At 51.6% G+C, this 22,460-nt stretch overlaps 8 protein-coding genes across 8 annotated transcripts; 5 read left to right on the forward strand and 3 right to left on the reverse strand.

Annotated features, from left to right (window-relative positions):
* Nucleotides 1–1,140: 1,140 nt before the first annotated feature.
* Nucleotides 1,141–2,706, forward strand: CCOS01_01185 (nucleosome assembly protein; the record flags this gene model as incomplete). Its single annotated transcript, XM_060449381.1, has 5 exons — nt 1,141–1,187; nt 1,302–1,381; nt 1,505–2,224; nt 2,280–2,599; nt 2,656–2,706. The coding sequence occupies 5 exons, from the start codon at nt 1,141–1,143 to the stop codon at nt 2,704–2,706; spliced, it is 1,218 nt and encodes a 405-aa protein (XP_060320819.1).
* Nucleotides 2,707–4,034: 1,328 nt separating this feature from the next.
* Nucleotides 4,035–4,271, reverse strand: CCOS01_01186 (uncharacterized protein; the record flags this gene model as incomplete). The annotated part of the gene is made up of 1 exon (XM_060449382.1): nt 4,035–4,271. One exon carries the CDS (start codon nt 4,269–4,271, stop codon nt 4,035–4,037), a length of 237 nt encoding a protein of 78 aa, XP_060320820.1.
* Nucleotides 4,272–4,652: 381 nt separating this feature from the next.
* Nucleotides 4,653–6,521, forward strand: CCOS01_01187 (D-isomer specific 2-hydroxyacid dehydrogenase; the record flags this gene model as incomplete). Its single annotated transcript, XM_060449383.1, has 8 exons — nt 4,653–4,963; nt 5,041–5,348; nt 5,429–5,908; nt 5,961–6,070; nt 6,127–6,169; nt 6,230–6,288; nt 6,352–6,433; nt 6,493–6,521. The coding sequence occupies 8 exons, from the start codon at nt 4,653–4,655 to the stop codon at nt 6,519–6,521; spliced, it is 1,422 nt and encodes a 473-aa protein (XP_060320821.1).
* A 3,331-nt stretch (nt 6,522–9,852) lies between these two features.
* Nucleotides 9,853–14,964, forward strand: CCOS01_01188 (uncharacterized protein; the record flags this gene model as incomplete). Its single annotated transcript, XM_060449384.1, has 7 exons — nt 9,853–9,987; nt 10,045–10,174; nt 10,237–10,426; nt 10,493–14,348; nt 14,400–14,473; nt 14,542–14,756; nt 14,816–14,964. 7 exons carry the CDS (start codon nt 9,853–9,855, stop codon nt 14,962–14,964), a joined length of 4,749 nt encoding a protein of 1,582 aa, XP_060320822.1.
* Nucleotides 14,965–15,915: 951 nt separating this feature from the next.
* CCOS01_01189 (POS9-activating factor FAP7) lies at nt 15,916–16,699 on the forward strand (the record flags this gene model as incomplete). The annotated part of the gene is made up of 3 exons (XM_060449385.1): nt 15,916–16,098; nt 16,214–16,359; nt 16,507–16,699. 3 exons carry the CDS (start codon nt 15,916–15,918, stop codon nt 16,697–16,699), a joined length of 522 nt encoding a protein of 173 aa, XP_060320823.1.
* Nucleotides 16,700–17,239: 540 nt separating this feature from the next.
* On the forward strand, nt 17,240–18,129 carry CCOS01_01190 (Ham1 family protein; the record flags this gene model as incomplete). Its single annotated transcript, XM_060449386.1, has 6 exons — nt 17,240–17,413; nt 17,490–17,563; nt 17,642–17,786; nt 17,841–17,877; nt 17,942–17,975; nt 18,030–18,129. 6 exons carry the CDS (start codon nt 17,240–17,242, stop codon nt 18,127–18,129), a joined length of 564 nt encoding a protein of 187 aa, XP_060320824.1.
* A 109-nt stretch (nt 18,130–18,238) lies between these two features.
* CCOS01_01191 (peptidase family C78) lies at nt 18,239–19,893 on the reverse strand (the record flags this gene model as incomplete). Its single annotated transcript, XM_060449387.1, has 8 exons — nt 18,239–18,498; nt 18,560–18,711; nt 18,765–18,796; nt 18,858–19,069; nt 19,123–19,227; nt 19,274–19,364; nt 19,420–19,776; nt 19,828–19,893. 8 exons carry the CDS (start codon nt 19,891–19,893, stop codon nt 18,239–18,241), a joined length of 1,275 nt encoding a protein of 424 aa, XP_060320825.1.
* A 1,122-nt stretch (nt 19,894–21,015) lies between these two features.
* On the reverse strand, nt 21,016–21,895 carry CCOS01_01192 (Ras family protein; the record flags this gene model as incomplete). The annotated part of the gene is made up of 4 exons (XM_060449388.1): nt 21,016–21,255; nt 21,318–21,446; nt 21,591–21,730; nt 21,844–21,895. The coding sequence occupies 4 exons, from the start codon at nt 21,893–21,895 to the stop codon at nt 21,016–21,018; spliced, it is 561 nt and encodes a 186-aa protein (XP_060320826.1).
* Between the last annotated feature and the right edge of the window lie 565 nt (nt 21,896–22,460).

Genomic DNA, 22,460 nt, shown 5'->3' on the forward strand with positions numbered 1-22,460 from the left:
TAACCACCTCAAAGGCAATAGGTATCGAACAAAACCATGCACCGACCTGGTCTAAATCAACATTGATGGGAATGATCGTTGCAAGACAGTTCTATACCGGGTATATATCTAGCTACATAGCGGGGGACTTGTCTGATAGATGACGATACTTTGGATGCTGTCCAGATTGCGCAGGACGAACGGGAGGGAGCGCTGTGACTGAGATACCTAGGTATAGGTACCTAGGTAGTAGCCCCAGTGGCCCCCGCTGCAATCCCCGCATTACCTCACTTGGTCAGCGCCAGCCACGTATGGGTATCGTAGGTAAGTATGGAATCAATGCTGAGATTGCCTGGGCTAAATTTGCTGGAATGATACGGTTTGACTGGTATTGAGTGGTATGTTTCGCTGTCTTTCTCTTGGAAGCTGTGCAGTCATGCAGCGACAAAGAGGTATTCAGAGCCCCAGGGCAGTTTTCGAAGGTCGCTGTTGATTCTTCTGTTAAGATCAAAACCTTCTCAACACGTCTGGCCAATAAACGCTACCTCTCAAGAGAGCCCAGCCCAGTGATGCGGGACTGCCTAGGTGCCTGCCCGCCTTATTTAGGCTACCTTTCGGATAACCAGTGCTGCACCACCTGGTGTACATGCCTCCTCCATACCTACCAGGTTACCTAAGGTATCTTAGGTTTGTACGGATAGTTAAGGTAGGTAGGCATAGTGCCTTAGGTACCTACCTATCTTGCCTCATGAGGTTCAATTGCATGGAACTGTCTGCCCGACACCCCGGCCCCCTTGGCTCAGGTCGTCTTTGTGGAAGTCGCCCGCAGTGGAATCCATTGGCAGCACGCTACCCGCTGTGCCCGCCATGCCCGCCTAACCATAGGAGGAGCCCAGGCGCCAACTTGCGGTACCCGCCCCAACGGAGGAGAAAGCCTCTCTCCCAATTTTTTTTTTCCAATACCACACATTACCTTCCCCCCCACCAAAATAAAGTCAACTGCGCATCTACAACTTCCCACGTTCGGCAACGTTCTCTACCCTGCCATCTCCATCAACCGCAACCTCCCTTCAAGATCAGCCCAGGACTTCTCTGTCCCACGCCTCTTGTGGTTTCACTCTATTATCGAATACGGACGATCAAAAGATTCGAACGCACATAATGGCTGAGCCCATCCGTAACAAGCGCCTTGATCCGGCCACCGCGCCGTAAGTCACAAATCTTGCGGCACTGTTCTTCCCGGTGGCGAGGGGTCGCTTCCTTAGGCTTCCCTTGCCCCATTCCACGACCACCATGGCTGACATCTACTCTTGAGCATACAGTACGCCGCAAAATACCCCCCTTCAAAATGCGCCCATTTCGTCGCGTGCCCAGCAGCCTGGCGTCGCCAGCATCAAGGAGGGTATGTACCAAAACCCCCGCTGCAATGTTCAACTCTTGTCTTTCTTGCGCGCACTTTGGGGCCTCACCTCTGGAGACACCCGCCCCTCTATCGACCCGTTACTGACGTGCACCCATTTCACAGAGGATCTCGATCGTGCCGCTGCCGCCTCTATCTTTGCTCAGAATCCCAAGCTCGTCCAGATGATCCAAGGAAGACTTGGTTCTCTCGTTGGCCGATCCTCCGGCTACATCGAGTCGCTGCCTCCCCAGGTGCGTCGCCGTGTTGCCGGCCTCAAAGGCATCCAGAAGGAACACTCTAAGCTTGAGGCCGAATTTCAAGAGGAGGTTCTCCAGCTCGAGAAGAAGTACTTTGCCAAGTTCACTCCTCTCTACGAGAAGCGTGCCAAGGTTGTCAACGGTGCCTCTGAACCTACAGAGGAGGAGATCAAGGCCGGCGAGGAGGATGACGAGGATGATGATGAGGAGGTTGAGGAAGCTGAGAAGACCGAGAAGGCTGCCGAATCCACTGAGCCGGTTTCTGGTATCCCTGAGTTCTGGTTGTCTGCCATGAAGAACCAAATTTCTCTCGCCGAGATGATTACCGATCGCGACGAGGCCGCTCTCAAGCACCTGATCGATATCCGCATGGAATATCTCGACAAGCCCGGTTTCCGCCTTATCTTCGAATTTGCCGACAATGAGTTCTTCACAAACAAGACCGTCACCAAGACGTACTTTTACCAAAGTGAAAGCGGCTACGGCGGTGACTTCATCTACGACCATGCTGAGGGTGATAAGATTGAGTGGAAGGAGGGCAAGGATTTGACTGTCAGAGTCGAGAGCAAGAAGCAGAGAAACAAGAGTAAGCTCTTCACACATACCGCCCATCGCGATGCACCTGCTAATCCCTCTTTCAGACACCAAGCAGACCCGAATTGTCAAGAAGACGGTGCCCACCGAATCCTTCTTCAACTTCTTCTCTCCCCCCCAGGCCCCGGCCGACGAGGATGATGACGCTGCTTCCGACATCGAGGAGCGCCTCGAGCTTGATTACCAACTCGGTGAAGACATCAAGGAGAAGCTCATTCCCCGTGCCATTGACTGGTTCACCGGCGAGGCTTTGGCCTTTGAGGAGCTCGACGATGATGACCTGGAGGGTGACTTCGACGATGAAGACGACGAGGACGAGGATGATCTTAGTGAGGACCGTGACGAGGATGAGGAGTCCGAGGACGACGTAAGTGACGTGTAACCCGAGGATCCTACGATGGCAGACGCTAATCCATACTTCAGGACGACACCGGCAAGCCCAAGCAGGAGGCGGCTGAATGCAAGCAGAGCTGAGCGACGACTATCGGTCGGCCGGATTGCTAGGTTCTTCACGTTCATGACAGACTTCATTAGGGGAGTGCGTGATGGTCATGCTCTGATTCTTTCGCGTCATGAAAGGCGGCGGCGTCACGCTTGGCGCCACGTCAACAAACCCGCTTTGAGGGTTAAGCCAAGCAGAGCAGCATTGAATGGATGAGCTTCTCGCTTGATAGATGGTAATTGACGTTTTGGTCTCAAACATTCTCAACGAAACGGCCATCTTACGTTCTGGTCATGAATGATGCTATACGTCGTTGCTAAAATGGATTTGTAGAAAGGGTGTTCACTCGAATTTTCCTTCATGTAAAACGGGTAGGGGCATTAACAATGGAAGCAATAGACAGGAAATAAGTCACATAAGCAAATCTTCCTATTACTTGCATCTCCAAGGTGGGGTGGGACGGTGCCCGGGCATGTTCCCGCATATGGCTGTGGGCCACTCCAACCCTCAGCTCGCTCGTGTACTGCGCGTACTTTAGAAGGATATAATAAGCATGCTCTCTGGGGCATCATCACTATATCGCAGCAATTGGAGCGCCTGGTCGTATATATAAGTGGCTTGGAAGGCATAGAGGAATCTTATTTCTATTGTCAGGATGTCGCCCTGGGGCTCAACGGTTGTGACCAATATGGAAGCTCCGTAGAGTGTCGGGGAGTTGAAGGGCGGACGCGGCGGTGCATGCGGACCTCTAGAAGGTCGGAGCGGCCGTTGGACTAACCAGCACTTTATGGAAATGATACGACGAAGCCGCATAGGTCGATGTGCGGTCCGGGATCGGCACTCTGGTCAGGTCAGTGACTTTGGTTAAGGTAGGTAGGCACGTAGGTAGGTAAGGTAAGGTAACAAGAGCAACTATCTTAGTCAAAGCATATCCTACACCAAGTAGAATTTTAATGCGTCGGCCAAATCTTCAAACAAGCCGCGACCCACGCAAAGGAGGTGTCGTGGCCAGTCCCGTCTCATGCTTGTTGTGTGGTGTGCCATCTGCGCCGGCGCCGGAGGAAATTGTTTTTTTTTCCTTCCTCCCTTTCTCTTTTCAACCCACCTGCTGAGGAGCAGTGAGTCAACCCCAGGCCCAGACTGCCCCAGAAGGCAACTCATGCTTGGCTGGAATGAGTAAGGTGGTAAGTTGAGGTAGCCTCTGAGCCTGAAGAGTCGAGTCTACGACCGAGTGCCGGACACCTTGAGGGATGTTGCCGGCCTTCGGGCGTGCTCCGCTGGCAGGTCGGACTTTATTCACTGTGCGAGCCTAAGCAGATGGTTGGAGCCGCGCATGAATTCTTTTCCATTTGGCAGATTTCTACTGTCTACCACCGACCTCCGCACCGTGTAAAGACAGTGCCCACATGCGGCGGGAGAATCCCGGACCACCTGCCCACAACATCGGGGTCTGTCTCGCTGGATCCTTCCCTTTGTGGTGCCCCCCACAGGCGTCCAGCAGACCGCACGTCAATGACCTTACAAAAAGGGCAGCGCGAGGTACCTCAAGCATGCTAAATAATAGTGAAGATACATGCATTGGACTGGAAACAGTCATCGGGTACCACCTTCCACTCCCAAGCTTTGGTATGGTAGGTACCTCATTATTTTACATCAGTCACGGCCCTCCGTCTCACATCCCGCGTCATTTTGGCTACTTGACATGAGGTGATTAAAAAACTTCCTCCTCCCAGAACCATTTCCAAAATTTTACCTCTGCCCATTGCCTTGGTTGTCCCTGTTTTCTGCTCATCTAGCAATCTTGTCGTATACCAGTCGGCGCTCTACTTCTCCCTTCGACTTCACACCCAACAACAGCCCAGCAGCTCTTGATCTGGCAGCTTTCGCGTGCTTCTTTCTGCCCCGCATCGAAAAATCGTACTGCCCCTCCATCCCATCCATCTTGCTCACACAGCAAGACCAGTACAACCCACACATAATGAGCTCAGCACAAGACATCACCGGCGCATCTGCGCATGGAAGACAGCTCGAAGTCTCCGCTAGCTTGGGACTTTCAACTTCGCCAACCGCCACTTTCACCTCCCCCCCTTCAAGCTTCGCTAGAGCCGGCACTGCTCTTGCCCAGAGGCCAGCCCCCAAGCTTCTGAAGCCCTTCAACACCCAAGACATCAAGATTTTGCTTCTCGAAAATGTCAATCAAACAGGAAAAGATATCCTGACCGAGCAAGGTTACCAGGTCGAGGCTCTCAAGACCTCTCTCCCCGAAGACCAACTCATTGAGAAGATTCGGTAGGCCTCTCCCTTGCCTCGTAGTCTGATGAGGAGAGTGATAGAATGCCTCATACTCATGCAATGTGATCATCCAGGGACGTGCATGTCATTGGTATTCGCTCCAAGACCAAGTTGACCGAGAAGGTCCTGCGTGAGGCCAAGAACCTGCTCGTCATTGGCTGCTTCTGCATCGGCACGAACCAGGTCAACCTCGAATACGCTGTCGCCCACGGTATTGCTGTCTTCAACTCCCCCTTCGCCAATTCGCGCAGTGTTGCAGAGCTCGTTATTGCCGAAATTATCACTCTAGCCCGTCAGCTTGGTGACCGCTCCAACGAGATGCACCGCGGCACCTGGAACAAGGTCAGCTCCAAGTGCTGGGAAATCCGTGGCAAGACGCTCGGTACGTAATCTTGCCATGCCTGACCTCTGTATCGTCAAATGGTGCGGAGGATGCACTATCATTTGCTGACTGTAGATTAGGCATTGTGGGTTATGGCCACATTGGCTCGCAGCTTTCGGTCCTGGCCGAGGCTATGGGCATGAACGTCGTTTACTATGATGTCGTGAACCTGATGGCACTAGGAACCGCGACCCAAGTACCCACCTTAGAAGCCTTGCTCGAGGAGGCCGACTTCGTTACTTTGCACGTGCCTGAGCTGCCAGAGACTAAGAACCTGATCTCTACTGCTCAGCTCGAGAAGATGAAGACCGGCGCTTACTTAATCAACGCCAGTCGCGGCAGCGTTGTCGACATCCAGGCTCTGATTAACGCCATGCGCTCTGGCAAGATCGCTGGTGCTGCTCTTGATGTCTACCCCAACGAGCCGGCGGCCAACGGCGACTACTTTAACAGCTCACTCAACACATGGGGCGAGGATCTGCGTAGCCTGAACAACATCATTTTGACGCCACACATTGGTGGCAGCACCGAGGAGGCCCAGCGCGCTATTGGTGTCGAAGGTAAGGAATACATCCAGGGGTTGCTCAAGCATGAAAACTAACCTCGAATTAGTTGCCGAGGCGCTTGTCCGCTATATCAACCAGGGCACCACGCTCAACAGTGTTAACCTGCCCGAGGTTAACCTGAGATCATTGACTTTGGATGAGCCCGACCACGCTCGTGTAAGCAACCCGTGGCACGACGTGGCCGCTAACAGAAAGCTGATCAAAAAATTCAGGTCATCTATATTCACCGCAATGTTCCCGGTGTCTTGCGCAGAGGTGAGAGAATGCCCATGATTCGTACAATTAGTATACGTGTAGAGTGCTAACGGACGGCAGTTAACGAGATTCTTGGCAACCACAATGTTGACAAGCAGATCTCCGACAGCAGAGGCGACGTGAGTTGCATTGGAAGGCGAGCATGGAATCCGGTCTGCTCCGGTCTGCTAACTTAGCGCTAGATTGCATACCTCATGGCCGATGTGAGCAGCGTCAAGGCCGAGGACATCAAGGAGATCAACGACGGTCTGGATTCTCTGAGCTGTGAGTACAAACCCGGACATGCGGTCGCGAGTTTCAAAGTCACTCACACAAGGATCCAGCACGCATCATGACCCGTGTCTTGTACTAGACGCGCATGTAGAAGCTATGGCATTGGTAAGGCGTTTGTGATGAAGATTCCTGGTTCGTGAAGAAAAACGAAGGTTCTCAGCGACCCAAGACAGCATCTCAACATGTCGATATGGGATCTGGGCACTTTGGATAAGGGAGTACCGGGTTTCACATCAACTTGAAGGCATATAAAAGCTGGTCGTTACATAAACATGGGCATGGCTGGGAAGGAATCAATATGGTAGAAGTTACAACGAGACAGAACGGAACCAACATTTGCAATTACAGAGCACACGACCCCGTTGCATGGTGCGGACGTTATAACATACATCCATGGCACAAGGTAAGGACAGCCCCTAATACCGACTGTCCCGCCATGGACACTACCTTACTGTGCACGTGCTTGGCTGGTTATGCATACCTACTGCTGCTCAGTGCCTCAGGAAAGCAGATGAACATGGCGGTGAGTATTAGCAATGAACAGCCTATCAGAAGTGAGAGTTGGCAAAAGGGGCCAGGCTAACTCGGAAATTGTGTTGATGCAGCGGAGCCGAGCCCGGGCCTCAAGTCCACAACGCATGAGCACGCCCCTCTCCGCTTTCCCCCAAATTATAATGGATGAAGAAGATCGATCTCCATTGACAAGAGAGAAAGAGGAGTACATGGTTGACCGCTGACGAGGGAGCAGAAAATGGCTGATACTGGTCAGCTTACGAAAGCCAGTGTCAGATCCTTAGAGCAAAACACAAGGGCTTGGGCAAACGAAACATGTGATCAATCGGGCGGTCACTGCTCTGCCAGATGCTGGATGCCATGAGCTCGTGAGCCAGTGATGATGGTATGAGCGGTATCCGGCAGGCAGCTTGGACAGCATTGTTTGCATGGAAAATGGCATGACGGGAAATACTGGCACGGTGTGAAATTCCAAGCGGTATGGAGCTGAGTGAAATACGCCCTCTGAATACACAGGTTTGACGGGGAGCAAAGTGGATGGCGAAAGGGGCTGCAGGGGACTTGGGGAGGGTAGGATGGGACCTATGAAGATAACCCAGGCGGCAAGGGCAAGGGCAGGCGTTTGGTGATGGATACAGGCAATTCACTTGTACATATTAAAGGACACTATGCTTCCTAAATGTTGTTGAAATCGGGCATTTTGCACACAACGACATAAAGTCTGGAAAATGAAGCAGCGCTGAGTATGACCATGTCGAAGGATACAAGCGTATATTCGGGCTTGGTTCAGCGTGTGAGAGGGGAGATAGCGTGCGGGTAGAGAGACTGTGTGTGTAAATACGGTGCATAGCGTAAAGAAGGATCCACAGGTATTGCCATACGTTAAGATAGGGCGCTAGGACAGCAAGGAAAGGAGACATCACTGTGACTGACAACAACGACGCGTTGGCGAACTGACGGGGTGCGTCTGAGGGTCAGCATGTCTGTGGTTTCCGGCTGGGTAGCTTGGGACGAAAGCTCTCAGCACGCCTTTCCTTGGATTTCCTGGACGCTTTTCAGCCGCCTGGCGCAGACCCGAGAGTGACGGTTGTTTCAACCTTCGTCTTTGTTGGTTGTCAGCCAGCCAGAGTTTGCGGCTCATAAGGCGTCTCGGTGCTTTGATATCTAGGCACTGTACGCTACATCGAGCTGGACTGGCCTATAGGAATTCGAGGGTTCAACTATCGAAGAGATGGAGAGCCAGTAAGGAAAGTGAAACATGACCGAATGGAATGAATGGTGCTGCTGACGACATTGTTATCTCATCAACCCCTTCAAGCTACCTGCAATGGTGCCTATATGGTCTCATGCCAGAATACTTCCAATACCAACCATGGTGCGAACTCGGGGTGCTCAGTGCAGAAAGCCTCTTCGACTTTTCTTGGCTGTCACCAATGAAGGAGGCGAATGTCACGAAAGGCAGCTAGAAGCTGGCCGGAGTAGGAGCCTGCTTTGGGTTGACTTATCAATTTGGTCGGATGCTTTAAACTACCTTACGGATGCCACCAAGACAGAATGGTTTAGCTGCTGACCTACGGCGGCCGGACCATCCCCTTCCCGTCCGCCCGGCGAAGACGTCAAAGGAAACTCACAATAGAGAATTCGAGGTTGAAAGACAACAGTTTGAGCATAGGTGGATTCGAGTCTCCGTAGTTAGTCTGACTGGCTCATACCTATTGTCGCCCTCCAAGATTGGTCCGACCATTCAGGACGATCTTCTCTTCGGCCGTGAAGTAGTAATATAGTTAATTCCGGGGCGACTTGAATTGAGATTGACTTGCCTCGCCTTGCCTCAAACCAATAGCAGTGTCTCTACCCTGCCTGGCACTGTTGAAGTCTGTTCCCCTCCGCTATCTGGACGCGTCTAGTACCCCGAAAGACACTATCTTTAGACCCGCGCTGCATTACCTAAGGCAAGGTACCACGGATACCAATGGAACACGGGAATCCTCGTAATAGGGTGGACACAAGATACCGCTTCAGACACTGTCCTAAGGTAACTTGGCTTAGTACACTAAGACACCTTACTGCCACTGCCTACCTCAGGTACCCACGTACCTAAGGTAGGTACCTACATTTGCAGCGGCCAGAAACATCACCTCACCTCAGGACGCTCGTCCCTCCAACTGGCCAAGCCCAGCTCTCTCGCACCTGGCGTTTTTACCTGGTGCCCCTGTCCACGTCCGCCTCCACGTCCGTTAGAATCTCAAAAAGTTGTCCAGTTCTGTCGTTCACACCAGGTACGGCCGTCCTCCTTTCTTCAGCTGCCATTGATCTACCCGCCCCTTTCACGTCCTATCCTTCGCCTTTACATCTGCGTGCAATCTATCCCGAATTGTCAAATTCTTGGAGATAATCCCGCTGGTCGTTCATTGAACATTGCGTAGCGTGCACTCTCATTCTCTTGTCTCTCTTGTTACCTCCCATCCTTCATCAATCATCTCTTACAAAGGCCCCATACAAACCGTACCCATAAGGTTGGTACCAAATCTAGGCTGGCCTGCCCTTCATCTCCAAAGCCACCTTCCATCTACCTCGTCTCCTACTCCTCCATCTTCTCATCCCCTACCTCGACGACCAACGCGAAGCAGACGACGACGACGACGACTACGATCGAGACAGCGATAGTAGCGAGTCCCACACACAAGACAGGCCAACGGTTTTTGCCTCTGGCAATTACCATAACCAATCTCTCTCGCAACTCTTGCCCACTCGCTTGCCCATGAATCTCACGAATTGCTCCGAGCTCCCAGCCCTAGACCTACCGAATCCCATCCGCCAATCTTCCCGGGAATACTAGTTCTCCTCCATCGCCATCTCCGGTACTTAGTCCATCGATCACCTTCGAAGCTGTCACAATGTCAGAGAACTACGATGTCGGAACGCGGGCGTGGCAGCCTGATGCTACAGAGGGCTGGGTCGCGTCCGAGGTTGTCAACAAGACTCAAGATGGCTCAAAGGTTAAGCTTGTTTTCAAGCTGGACAATGGCGAGGTACGGTCTCTCTAATGCCCTGGCCAGGCCTACAAACGCGTATTGACGACCAGATAGGAGAAGACGGTTGAGGTCACCGCCGAGGCCCTCCAGAAAGGCGATTCATCCCTGCCTCCCCTGATGAATCCGACCATGCTCGAGGCCAGCGACGACTTGACGAATTTGTCCCATCTCAACGAGCCTGCAGGTACAGTACTTCCCTTGAATTGATACTCTAGCGATGCCATAGCTGACTCTGCGTGCCTCTAGTCTTGCAAGCCATCCGCCTTCGATATGCCCAGAAGGAAATTTACACATACAGTGGAATCGTCCTGATCGCGGCGAACCCTTTCGCGAGAGTAGACTCGCTCTACGTCCCAGGCATGGTTCAGGTCTATGCTGGCAAGCAGAGAGCAACGCAAGCACCGCACTTGTTCGCCATTGCAGAAGAAGCTTTCATGTAGGGCAACCTGTTCTCGCGCTATGTCATGACGGTAGTCACAGAATACTGGCTAACGGTTTGCAGTGATATGGTGCGAAGCGGAAAGAACCAGACTGTTGTCGTGTCGGGAGAGTCCGGTGCTGGAAAAACGGTCAGCGCCAAGTACATTATGCGATACTTCGCAACCAGAGAATCCCCTGACAACCCGGGAACACGGTCCAAAAAAGGCGCCGAAGCTATGAGCGAAACAGAAGAACAGATCTTGGCTACGAATCCCATCATGGAGGCCTTCGGAAACGCAAAGACAACGCGCAACGATAACTCGTCACGATTTGGTAAATACATAGAGATTATGTTCGACGACAAAACCAACATCATTGGTGCTAAAATTCGCACCTACCTCCTCGAGCGATCCAGACTTGTCTTCCAACCCCTGAAGGAGCGCAATTACCACATTTTCTACCAGCTTGTTGCTGGTGCCTCAGACAAGGAGCGTCAGGATCTGCATCTGCTGCCCATTGAGGAGTTTGAGTATCTCAACCAGGGAAACTGCCCAACGATCGATGGCGTGGATGATAAGGCCGAGTTCGAGGCCACAAAGGCGTCTCTGCGGACAATCGGTGTCACCGACGCACAACAATCGGAGATCTTCAAACTCCTGTCTGGTCTGCTGCACCTCGGCAACATCAAGATTGGAGCCTCACGCAATGATAGTGTCCTCGCGCCGACAGAGCCCTCACTTGAATTGGCTTCATCAATTCTGGGTGTCAACGGAACTGAGTTTGCCAAGTGGATCGTCAAAAAGCAGCTGGTGACCAGAGGCGAAAAGATTACGTCAAACTTGACGCAGGCTCAAGCCATTGTCGTCCGTGATTCGGTAGCGAAGTTCATCTACTCCAGCCTTTTCGACTGGCTCGTCGACATCATCAACCACAGTCTGGCAACTGAAGAAGTCTTGAATCGCGTAATCTCATTCATCGGAGTGCTTGATATTTACGGCTTTGAACACTTCGCCAAGAACTCTTTCGAGCAATTCTGCATTAACTACGCCAACGAGAAGCTACAGCAAGAATTCAACCAACACGTTTTTAAGCTGGAGCAAGAGGAGTATCTAAGGGAAAAGATCGACTGGACTTTCATCGAGTTTTCCGACAATCAACCAGCCATTGATCTTATCGAAGGCAAGCTCGGTATCCTTTCCCTGCTGGATGAAGAGTCCCGTCTTCCCATGGGCTCCGACGAGCAGTTTGTCACGAAACTGCACCACAACTACGGCACCGACAAGCACAAGTTCTACAAAAAGCCTAGATTCGGCAAGTCCGCTTTCACTGTGTGCCACTATGCTGTGGATGTCACCTACGAATCTGAGGGTTTCATCGAAAAGAATCGGGACACCGTGCCTGATGAGCATATGGCGGTCCTCCGTGCCTCGACGAATAAGTTCCTTCGCGATGTTTTGGATGCAGCTTCTGCCGTCCGTGAAAAGGACGTCGCCTCCGCTTCATCGAGCTCAGTGAAGCCCGCCGCTGGTAGGAAGATCGGCGTGGCTGTCAACAGAAAGCCGACGTTGGGAGGTATCTTCCGTTCTTCGCTCATCGAGCTCATGAACACCATCAACAACACAGACGTTCACTACATTCGTTGCATCAAGCCTAACGAGGCGAAGGAGGCGTGGAAGTTTGAGGGCCCCATGGTCCTCAGTCAGTTGCGGGCCTGTGGTGTTCTCGAGACTGTTCGCATAAGTTGCGCTGGTTACCCCACTCGATGGACATACGAGGAATTTGCCCTGCGCTACTACATGCTTATCAACTCGGACCTGTGGGCGTCAGAGATTCGAGAAATGGCCAACGCTATCCTTACCAAGGCACTTGGCACCAGCTCTGGCAAAGGTTCCGACAAGTACCAGCTGGGCCTCACCAAGATCTTTTTCCGCGCCGGCATGCTCGCCTTCCTCGAGAACCTACGTACAAACCGTCTCAACGATTGCGCCATTCTCATTCAGAAGAACCTCCGTGCTAAGTTCTACCGCCGTCGCTATCTCGAGGCCCGCAAAGCCATCGTGACTTTTCAGTCCGCAGTGCGAGCCTACAACGCCCGGAACCAAGTCCAGGAGCTCCGCACCGTCAAAGCCGCAACAACAATACAGCGGGTTTGGCGTGGTCAACGGCAAAGAAAGGAGTACATACGCATCAGGAACGATGTCGTCCTGGCGCAAGCGGCGGCCAAAGGTTACCTTCGACGAAAAGAAATCATGGAGACCCGCGTAGGTAATGCGGCTATGCTCATTCAACGTGTGTGGCGGTCTCGACGACAGGTCTTGGCTTGGAGGCAATACAGGAAGAAGGTCACTCTTATCCAAAGCCTGTGGCGTGGTAAACTCGCCCGTCGAGATTACAAGAAGACTCGGGAGGAAGCCCGTGATCTGAAGCAGATCTCGTACAAGCTCGAAAACAAGGTCGTCGAGCTGACTCAATCTCTCGGCACCATGAAGGCACAGAACAAGAACTTGTCGTCACAGGTGGAGAATTATGAGGGTCAAATCAAGGCGTGGAAGAACCGCCACAATGCCTTGGAGGCTCGGACGAAAGAGCTCCAGACCGAGGCTAACCAGGGTAGCATTGCAGTTGCAAGGCTGCAGGCAATGGAGGACGAGATGAAGAAGCTCCAGCAGAGCTTCGAGGAATCAACGTCCAATATTAAGAGAATGCAGGAGGAAGAGCGGGAGCTAAGAGAATCTCTGCGCTCTACGAGCACAGAGCTAGACACTGTTCGTCAACAGAGTGCACAGATCGAGAGCGAGAAGCTTTCACTGCGCCAGCAGCTCGCCGAACTGCAAGATCAGCTGGAACTGGCAAGAAGGCTAGCCCCGACCAACGGCGAGCTTGCCAACGGGGCTGTTCAGGCGCCGCCATCGGCAGCGCCTGGCCTCATCAATCTTGTGTCCTCCAAGAAACCAAAGAGGAGGAGTGCTGGTGCCGAACCCAGCACAGCTGTGGACCGCTTCAGCGCTGCTTACAATCCCCGTCCCGTTTCGATGGCCATCACCAGCACTGCCCACAGACAGAACCTGCAGGGCACAGGCTTCATGCCTGGCGTCGATAACATCGAGCTCGAGCTCGAGACGCTCTTGGCTGACGAAGATGGTCTGAACGAGGAGGTCACCATGGGTCTCATCCGTAACCTCAAGATTCCTTCGCCCAACACTAATCCACCACCGTCTGACAAGGAGGTTCTTTTCCCCTCTTATCTCATCAACTTGGTTACCTCCGAGATGTGGAACAATGGCTTTGTCAAGGAGTCAGAGCGGTTCCTCGCCAATGTCATGCAGTCGATTCAGCAGGAAGTCATGCAGCATGACGGCGATGAGGCCATCAACCCGGGGGCCTTCTGGCTCTCCAACGTGCATGAAATGTTGTCGTTCGTTTTCCTTGCAGAAGACTGGTACGAAGCGCAAAAGACGGATAACTATGAGTACGATCGTCTTCTGGAAATTGTCAAGCACGACTTGGAGAGTTTGGAGTTCAATATCTACCACACCTGGATGAAGGTCTTGAAGAAGAAGCTGCAGAAGATGATCATCCCCGCCATCATTGAGTCTCAGTCGCTTCCGGGCTTTGTCACCAACGAAAGCAGTCGTTTCCTTGGCAAACTTCTTCAGTCCAACTCGACTCCCGCCTACAGCATGGACAACCTGCTTAGCTTACTCAACAGCGTGTTCCGCGCCATGAAGGCCTACTACCTCGAAGACTCTATCATTACGCAGACCATCACTGAACTACTTCGTCTCGTTGGCGTCACCGCCTTCAACGACCTCCTGATGAGACGCAACTTCCTCTCCTGGAAGCGTGGTCTTCAGATCAACTACAACATCACGCGTATCGAGGAGTGGTGTAAGAGTCACGATATGCCCGAGGGCACTCTGCAGTTAGAGCACTTAATGGTAATGCGCCCAAAACACGGCCTAATCAAGCAAAGCTAATCCTTTCTACAGCAAGCAACGAAGCTTCTTCAATTGAAGAAGGCAACCCTGAATGATATTGAGATTATTCAGGATATCTGCTGGATGTGAGTTGAATTCCGCTTCATATTCGACAAGGCTGTGTGGAAGTTGCTAACAAAATGTTCCTCCACAGGCTGTCGCCCAACCAGATTCAAAAGCTCCTAAACCAGTACTTGGTCGCAGACTATGAGCAGCCCATCAACGGCGAGATCATGAAGGCTGTTGCCTCCAGAGTCACGGAAAAGAGTGACGTACTGCTGCTCCAAGCTGTCGACATGGACGATAGTGGACCGTACGAGATCGCCGAACCCAGAGTCATCACCGCTCTAGAGACTTATACTCCTTCATGTATGTGAACTGCAACAAGAGTCGTACCTGGTCTGGCCTCACTAACAATACATGAATAGGGCTTCAAACCCCACGACTGAAACGTCTTGCTGAGATTGTGTCTGCTCAAGCAATTGCTCAGCAAGAGAAGCTCGAGTACGACCCCGAGGACGACTTCGAGCCTAACGGCGACCTCGCTGAGGTTGATGAGGAAGACGTGGCCGCATAACCGTGTACAGCCAAACGATATTAGAAGATGACCTTGTCTGTCTTGATAAGTAGACAGGTAGGCAATAGAGCCTGCCCTGTAGAGTGTCCTGTCCTTGTTCTGCTCGCTGGTCTCTACCCAAAAATGGCCACTGAAATGATGACGACTATCAAGTGAGCGGTGGCCAGAAATGGGCGGTGGTGTGTCGGTAGCTTCTTTAGGGAGCTATGCCTGGGGATTTACTACGTCAGGTTGTCGCATGGATAATGTAGAAAGAAGCAATAGTTGTGATGGCGTCCAGTCTCATCGTGGATGTTGCCGATTGAGTGATTAAGAGGAAGTGGGGAAGATAGGGGGTTGGAAAGACCTGTGCAACAACACACTCGCCCAGCCTATCCATGATCGAAAGCTTGGGGGGAACGGTGGCTCAGGCCCTGTAAAAGGAGCGCCCAATCTGTTTCCTATTCACGTAGCAAGCATTCAAGTGGCAGAGGCGGGATAAGGCTCCGCAATATTGCCAATACGTTATTTCCAAGTGCTTATTTCTCCTCCCACCTCTCAACGATTCAGTGCTCAGAGACTCTTGAACGCACAATTTGAGTAAATATCATCTCATCTGCGTTGACAACGCGAACAACATATTCCCAACCTGGGAGCTGGAAGCCGTAGATAGATGCTTTGATTGCGGGCGGCAGGTTGGCGCCCCGCACGTGACCGTCACACACACGCCAACCCTATCCATAAGTTGCTGTCAGAGCGCTGTAATTCATAGCGGGCATTTATGCTACCTTAAGTGGCCCTCATTGGACTCACTTACATGCAATGCAATAAACGAAGCTTTTCGCATCCCGTTTCGTTCTCTATCCTTTTCTACCTCCCTCCCAGCGGTACTCGACTTAACTATAGTCAGCCTGAAACCAGCACTATCCTTATTCGCTCAATTCAAACATCAAAACGAAACTTTCCATCGACATGAGAACGTCACCAAACATCATTGTCACTGGTACGCCAGGCGTGGGCAAGACGACGCACTGCGAAGAGCTCGCCAGGCGTACAGGCCTCAAGCACCTCTCGGTTAACCAAGTTGTCAAAGATCGGGAGTGCCATGAGGGCTGGGATGACGAGTTTCAGAGTTGGATTGTTGACGAGGACAAGGTTTGTCGTTCTGTGACATTCATTTATGGGAACTGAATTCCACCATTGCGAAAATCCTCACACTCAGTATCTCTGTTGCTTAGGTGTTCGCTGTACTGATGAATCTGGGGTCCAGTTGCTCGATGCCATCGAGGGAGACGTTCAGGATGGGGGCTACATTATTGACTGGCACGCCTGCGACTTGTTCCCCAAAAGTTGGATTGACCTCGTTGTTGTGCTGCGTGTGGATTCGACCACACTCTATGATCGTCTAGCAGCAAGGTAAGGGAGTCCTGTGTGGTCCCATGTTGTTCTTCGTCTACTTTTCCCCCCTCCGCCTCTTCCTCTTCGTCTTCGCAAACGAGTGGCAGCAAGGTCGTCAGTAAGGATGATGACGAGAGCTAACACGACTGGGTTGGCTCCATTCAGGAAATATCCCGAGACCAAACTCCAGGAAAATCTAGACTCGGAAATCATGGAGGTCTTGCTGCAAGAAGCCAGGGAGGCCTTCGATGAGGAGATAGTTGTGGAGCTTACAAGCAACACATCCGATGAAATGGAGACCAACATTTCGAGGGTTGAGGCATGGCTTGAGCAATGGAAGAAGGATCACTCGTCATGACGAGGTGGATGAGGACGATGGAGTGACGACGCATCAGGGAAAATGACTGCGAGCTTGGTCTCGTTGGGAAATCAAGTCCGTCGCGGGGAGGTGCCAGGGTAAAGAGATCTTCCTAATCGCACTACTTGTGAAAGTGCTGACCATGCTACATGGGAAAGGGAGCTACATAGATATGTTCGTATCCAAAATACCTTTAGGCGTTGTCTCTATGCAAGGTTTGGTTCTTACGCAAGGGTCTGCTTCGCAACAATTCTTATAATTGGGCCCATCACGCGCAAGTCTTCTCCTATGCCTAGGACATCAGACGATGATATATGCAACTAGACGATGTCAGTAAGGTGGATAATGCAACAGAGCGCTATCACATTCTCCGGCATTGAAGCAAAGTGTTCGATGGGGGCACGATGACTCTCTTACATACATAACACGAATGATAATAGTTGTACGTCAAATCCATTGTGGAACACCTCGCACATAGCCTACTCTCCCAACAGCACTTCTTTACTGGACCGGATCTTTAGCCTTTCCCATCTCTTCGTCATGGCCACCCCACCGACAGTCAAATTCATCACTGGCAATGCCAACAAGTTGCGGGAGGTCAAGGCCATCCTGGAACCAGCAATCACGGTACAAAGCCACGCTGTTGACCTCGACGAAGTTCAAGGCACAGTTGAGGAAGTCACCCTAGCCAAATGTCGCAAGGCTGCCGAGACTGTGAGTAGCGGTATTTCAGAAATACCAAGAGTGTAATCCTTGGCATGTTAATTCGTTCCGTTTGATCATCTTCTAGATCCAAGGGCCTGTCCTGGTTGAAGACACTTGCCTCTGCTTTAAGGCTCTCGGTGATCTCCCAGGCCCTTATATGTAGGTTATGTTGGGGCCGACACGAATTCCTCTCTACCCGCCTCGCACTGTCTTCGATGACTAACCGTTCTCACCCAGAAAATGGTTCATGGAATCCATCGGCCACCAAGGCCTAAACAATCTACTAGTAGCCTATGAGGATAAATCCGCCGATGCCGTGTGCACGTTTGCCTACTCGCCCGGTCCTGGAAGCGAACCTCTCCTCTTCCAGGGACGGACTAGAGTAAGCAACTAACATTGTGATTCGTTCCTGAACCTTTGCCAACGTTTTAACTAGGGCAAGATCGTGCCGCCTCGAGGCCCGGTTGACTTTGGTAAGCAGGACTTTGGCACACCGTTGTGTAATCTTTCTAGTGTGTTGTTGCTAACCACATCAAGGGTGGGATGCTATTTTCGAGTACAATGGTCAGACGTAAGTCTATCATCGAGTGTTGGCAGATATTTGCCTTGCTAATGAGTCATCAAGCTACGCCGAGATGGACAAGGCGGCCAAAAACAAGATCTCTCACCGCGGTCTTGCTCTCGCGAAGTTGCAGGACTGGTTCGCTCAACAGCGAACCGAGTGACCGCCATAGATGAGACGCACACGGTCGGGCCAGATCGACTTGATAGCTCTTGAACCGATTCTCAATTCAAGAGCTACTGTGCGCTGTCGAGGTCACAGCGATTCGGCTATCAAGTCTGTGATATGGTCAGCCCGGTCCAGGAGGATCTCTGTGCTCGGACCTGCCTCAGGATTTCGAACTCGCGGTATCGTCGAAGGTACTTGGCGCCCCGGCGATATAGCTTGAGAGATTCATCTGCTGATTTATGCTTAAAAGTTTGGCCAATAAGCCGGGCAAGCGCGGGTGGATCGCGAAATACGGGGTCAAAGACGAGCAGATTAGCAGTGCCATGCTTTTGTTTCTCGAAGCCAACGATTGTCAATGAATGGCCTAGACGTGATATTCCTCTTAGCAGACTGTCTTCTTTCGCGTGACGAGAACAATGACTTACCGGCATGCTGAAAGTATATAGGCGGAAGTGACGTGCAGGTTACTTTTGAGCCTTGGCGATGCGCTCCCTGCTTGAAGTACTGCTCGACGGCCATCATCAGCTTGGCCTCAGACTTTCCTTGTTCCTGGTCTCTGAACCCCTGAGCAGTGCATCTGCCTCAACGTTAGCCATTTTCTTACATGGGTTTCAATACAAATACACCCACGGAATTTGAAGGCCAACGAAGAGTGCTTGGGCCTAGGAGCCCCAGAAGTTAGGCCAAAAGTTCAATGATATTGCCGGTTGGTCCCCGTCTTACCTCTGGAGTACCAATATACTTGCGAGTCCCCATGATGCCACCGGTTTCAACTCGCCCCTGGGAATTGATACCGAGGTCCCAGGCTCTCTCGATGAGTTCCTGGATCTCGAATATAGTAGGCAGTCGGCCCTGAAAACGATCCACGCCAGGGGCATTGGCGCCAATGATGTAAGAAATCATCATTTGAATATTGCGATAGCCGCAAAACCCTCCTAGATGTGATTGAGCATCAGCTTTTACCAATGAGTTTTGGCGACTACGATACCTTCTTTCTTGAGCTTTGATACATGCTGCACGGCCGGGTCGCACAAGTAGGCATATTCAGTGGACTTGCTCTGGCTCAAGAGCTGCTCGAGAACAGAAATCACCCCTACCTGCGTCAGTGTCGCCCGACCACGCCGCGGCAGGGCACTCACCGTCGCTCTTGACTTCGCCGCCTTTATGAAGAAGAGACACGAGCCAGTCTGGCATCTGCTGTTCATGCGCATATTTCCCCAGCTCTGCTTTCTAAGGAGGATCAGTCGGAATTCTGTGCCAAACAAACCAGGAGGAATTTCTGTACTCCGAGTCGTTTCTCTCCATCCTTGCCTTTCGACTTTGCTGCGAGCGACAGCAGTTTTCCCCATTGCTCAACGTTCGCATTCTGACCTTCGGCAGCGGATTCGCGGTGGCTACTAGAGGCGGCGGCGACAGTTGAAGTATTGGGTCGCCGAGATTGGATGACGGCTTGGGAATTAGGGTTCTCAGCAACTTGGCGGTCCTCTTCTAGGTGAAGGTCCATGTGATAGTCGATTTCTGCCAAAGGAATGCTTTCACTGCATCCCTCGATTGGACAGTCGGCATACTGCTCTCGCGGCGTCCCAGTTGCGGGTGCGAAAGAGTGAGAATTGTCTTCTTCGGGGTGGAAAGTCTCCATGTGCTGGTGTGTAGTCAGTAGACTGTAGAGACATTTGAATAGAACCACACTTACTAGCAATATCTCGAGCTCTCCTCCACTAGCCTTCGCACAAAAGGGACAGATCATGTTTTGCTCCATGGTAACAGACCTCAGCTGGGCCAGGCTAGCCAGGTGGATATCCTATGGAGTCGGAGGCGAGCTGTATGAGATGAAGTTGGAATGAGACAAGTGGAATGACGGCAATACAAAGGCCAGTGCGATGCAACACATACGAACGCTTGCTATTCCGGTGAATGGGCACTTTGATTGATCAACTAAGAGGATCCAGTGAAAGCTTGTTTGCCTCAACGCATTGTTGTATACCTAGTGTTCGACGCTTGACTTGAGATGCTGCACGAATGAGGGCACAAAGATGGTAGATTCCTAGTGCAGGGTTCTCCGAGGGGCCCAAGTGGGAGGTGCTTATCAATGTATGTACTGCGAGAGAAAAAAAGGTTCCTGGCTTGCTGCTTTCAATATTCTCATAAAGCCGACGGGCAGACAAGGCCGTTAGAGGATAGGTATATGAGGCATGGGAGGAATTAGTAGTAGCATGTCGCATTAGACAGTTCCAGAGGCAGCGAGAGCGACCAGACCGGACGGGACTCCACGAGTTGATTTCCTACCTAGCTGATGTAAGATCGGGGGGTCCACAGGTCCAAATTGCGCGCCCAACCAGCAAATGGTCAAGGCACAGTCGGCGCCTGAATTATAGGAAGAATAAGGTGCATAAAACAAGGTAGGCTCCATCCTCCCACCCAAGCTGCCAGTGTTACATCAGGTAGTAAATATGTCAAGTGAGGTATGATTAGTACTTCGTAAGTGATTATTACCATCATTATCGCAAGTAAGTATATTGTCCTGATCCTTTTCCATACGGATACTTCTCTGTTGGCTCCCCCCTGTACTTCGACTCGAACACCCGCATGGTACCCGTAGCACCCGAGAAAGCAGGTTGCTAAGAGGTGCCTTATTGAATGACCATCAGCCGTCCTTCGGAGAGCATTACCTACCCAAGTACTTCACCGGCGTGATTCAATGTCTTTGCGCACTCTTAGCAACCTCAAAAACCGCCACTCGAACCAGACACCTCTGTACCAATTCTCCAGTAGCTACCCATTCACCATCCCAGAATGTCAGCACCAGTCGGGTCGGGTGCCCTGATTAGGCTGATTTGGGTCTGCGTATAAGTGTAGTTGATCTGGTGGTCTCTATAAACTCCTACATAAGAATGCATTTGCCTCCCTCTGCAGTCTCGCCCGGATTTTGGGCCTTCTCAATCTCGGCAATCAAAATATCAAAGGCCTTCCCGACATTCTCGTTGTATCGTGCGCTGGCCTCCGTCCAACCGCATTGAATCTTCTCTGCTACTCTCTTCCCTTCCTCTGCGCTGACTTGTCGTTGCTCGGGACGGAGATCGCTCTTGTTACCGACGATGACTATAGGGACTGATTCAGTACCCTTTTATAGTTCCAGTCAGTACGTCGCTCTTGCTTGCTCAATCCGCAATAGGGTGTAAGTACCAAGTGATTCAGAATCTTCTCGCGGATTACTTGCACCATCTCAAAAGACGGTAGAGACGACACCGAGTACACTAGCATGTAGCCGTGGATGCCAATGAAATGTTTCGAGTTCAAAATACTGTATTCATCCTACAATTTTCTGTCCGTCAGTCGAGGCACTTGTCCTTTCCCGCGTTCCTGAAACCCTGCATGGCGCTCCCAACTTGTTCTGCTGAGTGCAACCCGTCGTTTCGTCTACTGGTCACTTAAAGCGACAATTAAGGGATGACGTACCTGTCCTGCAGTATCGACAATTTCTGTCGCAAATTCTTGTCCCTTATAGCGAATTGTTTTGCTGAAGGTGTTCTCGATGGTAGGGTAATAACTATCAACGAAGTGGCCGTCTACGAATTGGACCGCCAACGATGATTTGCCTTGTGAAGTGAGTATGTTAGTCTATGGATGCTGCTTTCCAAAACGAGACATGTGCCATAATTAATGCAGACGGGGATAGTCTGGCCAGTCTGTCATGGGGGAGAGAACGGACCGACGGAACGACTGCCAACGATGGCCACCTTTCTGTTCTTTGGCGCCGGCATTTATATGACTGATGAGTAGGAGACGGGGCGAACGAAAGGAAGGGATTGTCGCTAGAGCCCTGTGCTGGGGAGGGAAATGCCCGCACTAATGCTGGATTCAAGAAGTTCGTAGGGAGAACGCTGAAAGGAGGTAGTGTCGTAGTAGAGACTTGACTGTTGCTGTAGTGCCTCTGCTGTGTAATGCGGGCACGTAAGATGCTGCCCTTTATTTAGCGAAGACTGGTATTGCCTTAGGCAGTGAATGGCTGCATGAGATGAGGAGCGAGGAGAAAGTTGTTGTCGAAGCAGGTAGGAAGGATAGAGCAGTCGAAAGCACAGGATTGATGTTGCAGCGTGAAGGTGTAGCAAAAAGCGGCGGTACTAATGGATGTTGATGGAGAGATTGATGGAGGGGGGAATGGAGCGGCGGCATGGCGCATGCAAGTATGGAACCCAGCAGCAGAGAGCGGGATACAACGCAGGCACATGCACATGTCTTAGGAGAGGCGGGCTTCTGCTACTACAGGCTAGTACTGACACATTGCTCCGTGCTCAGGTCACTTACCAGCTCTGGCCTGGACTTGGC

This window comes from Colletotrichum costaricense, assembly GCF_030867565.1.
Source record: "Colletotrichum costaricense strain IMI 309622 chromosome Unknown Scaffold_1.1, whole genome shotgun sequence".
Classification (NCBI taxonomy): Eukaryota; Fungi; Ascomycota; class Sordariomycetes; order Glomerellales; family Glomerellaceae; genus Colletotrichum; species Colletotrichum costaricense.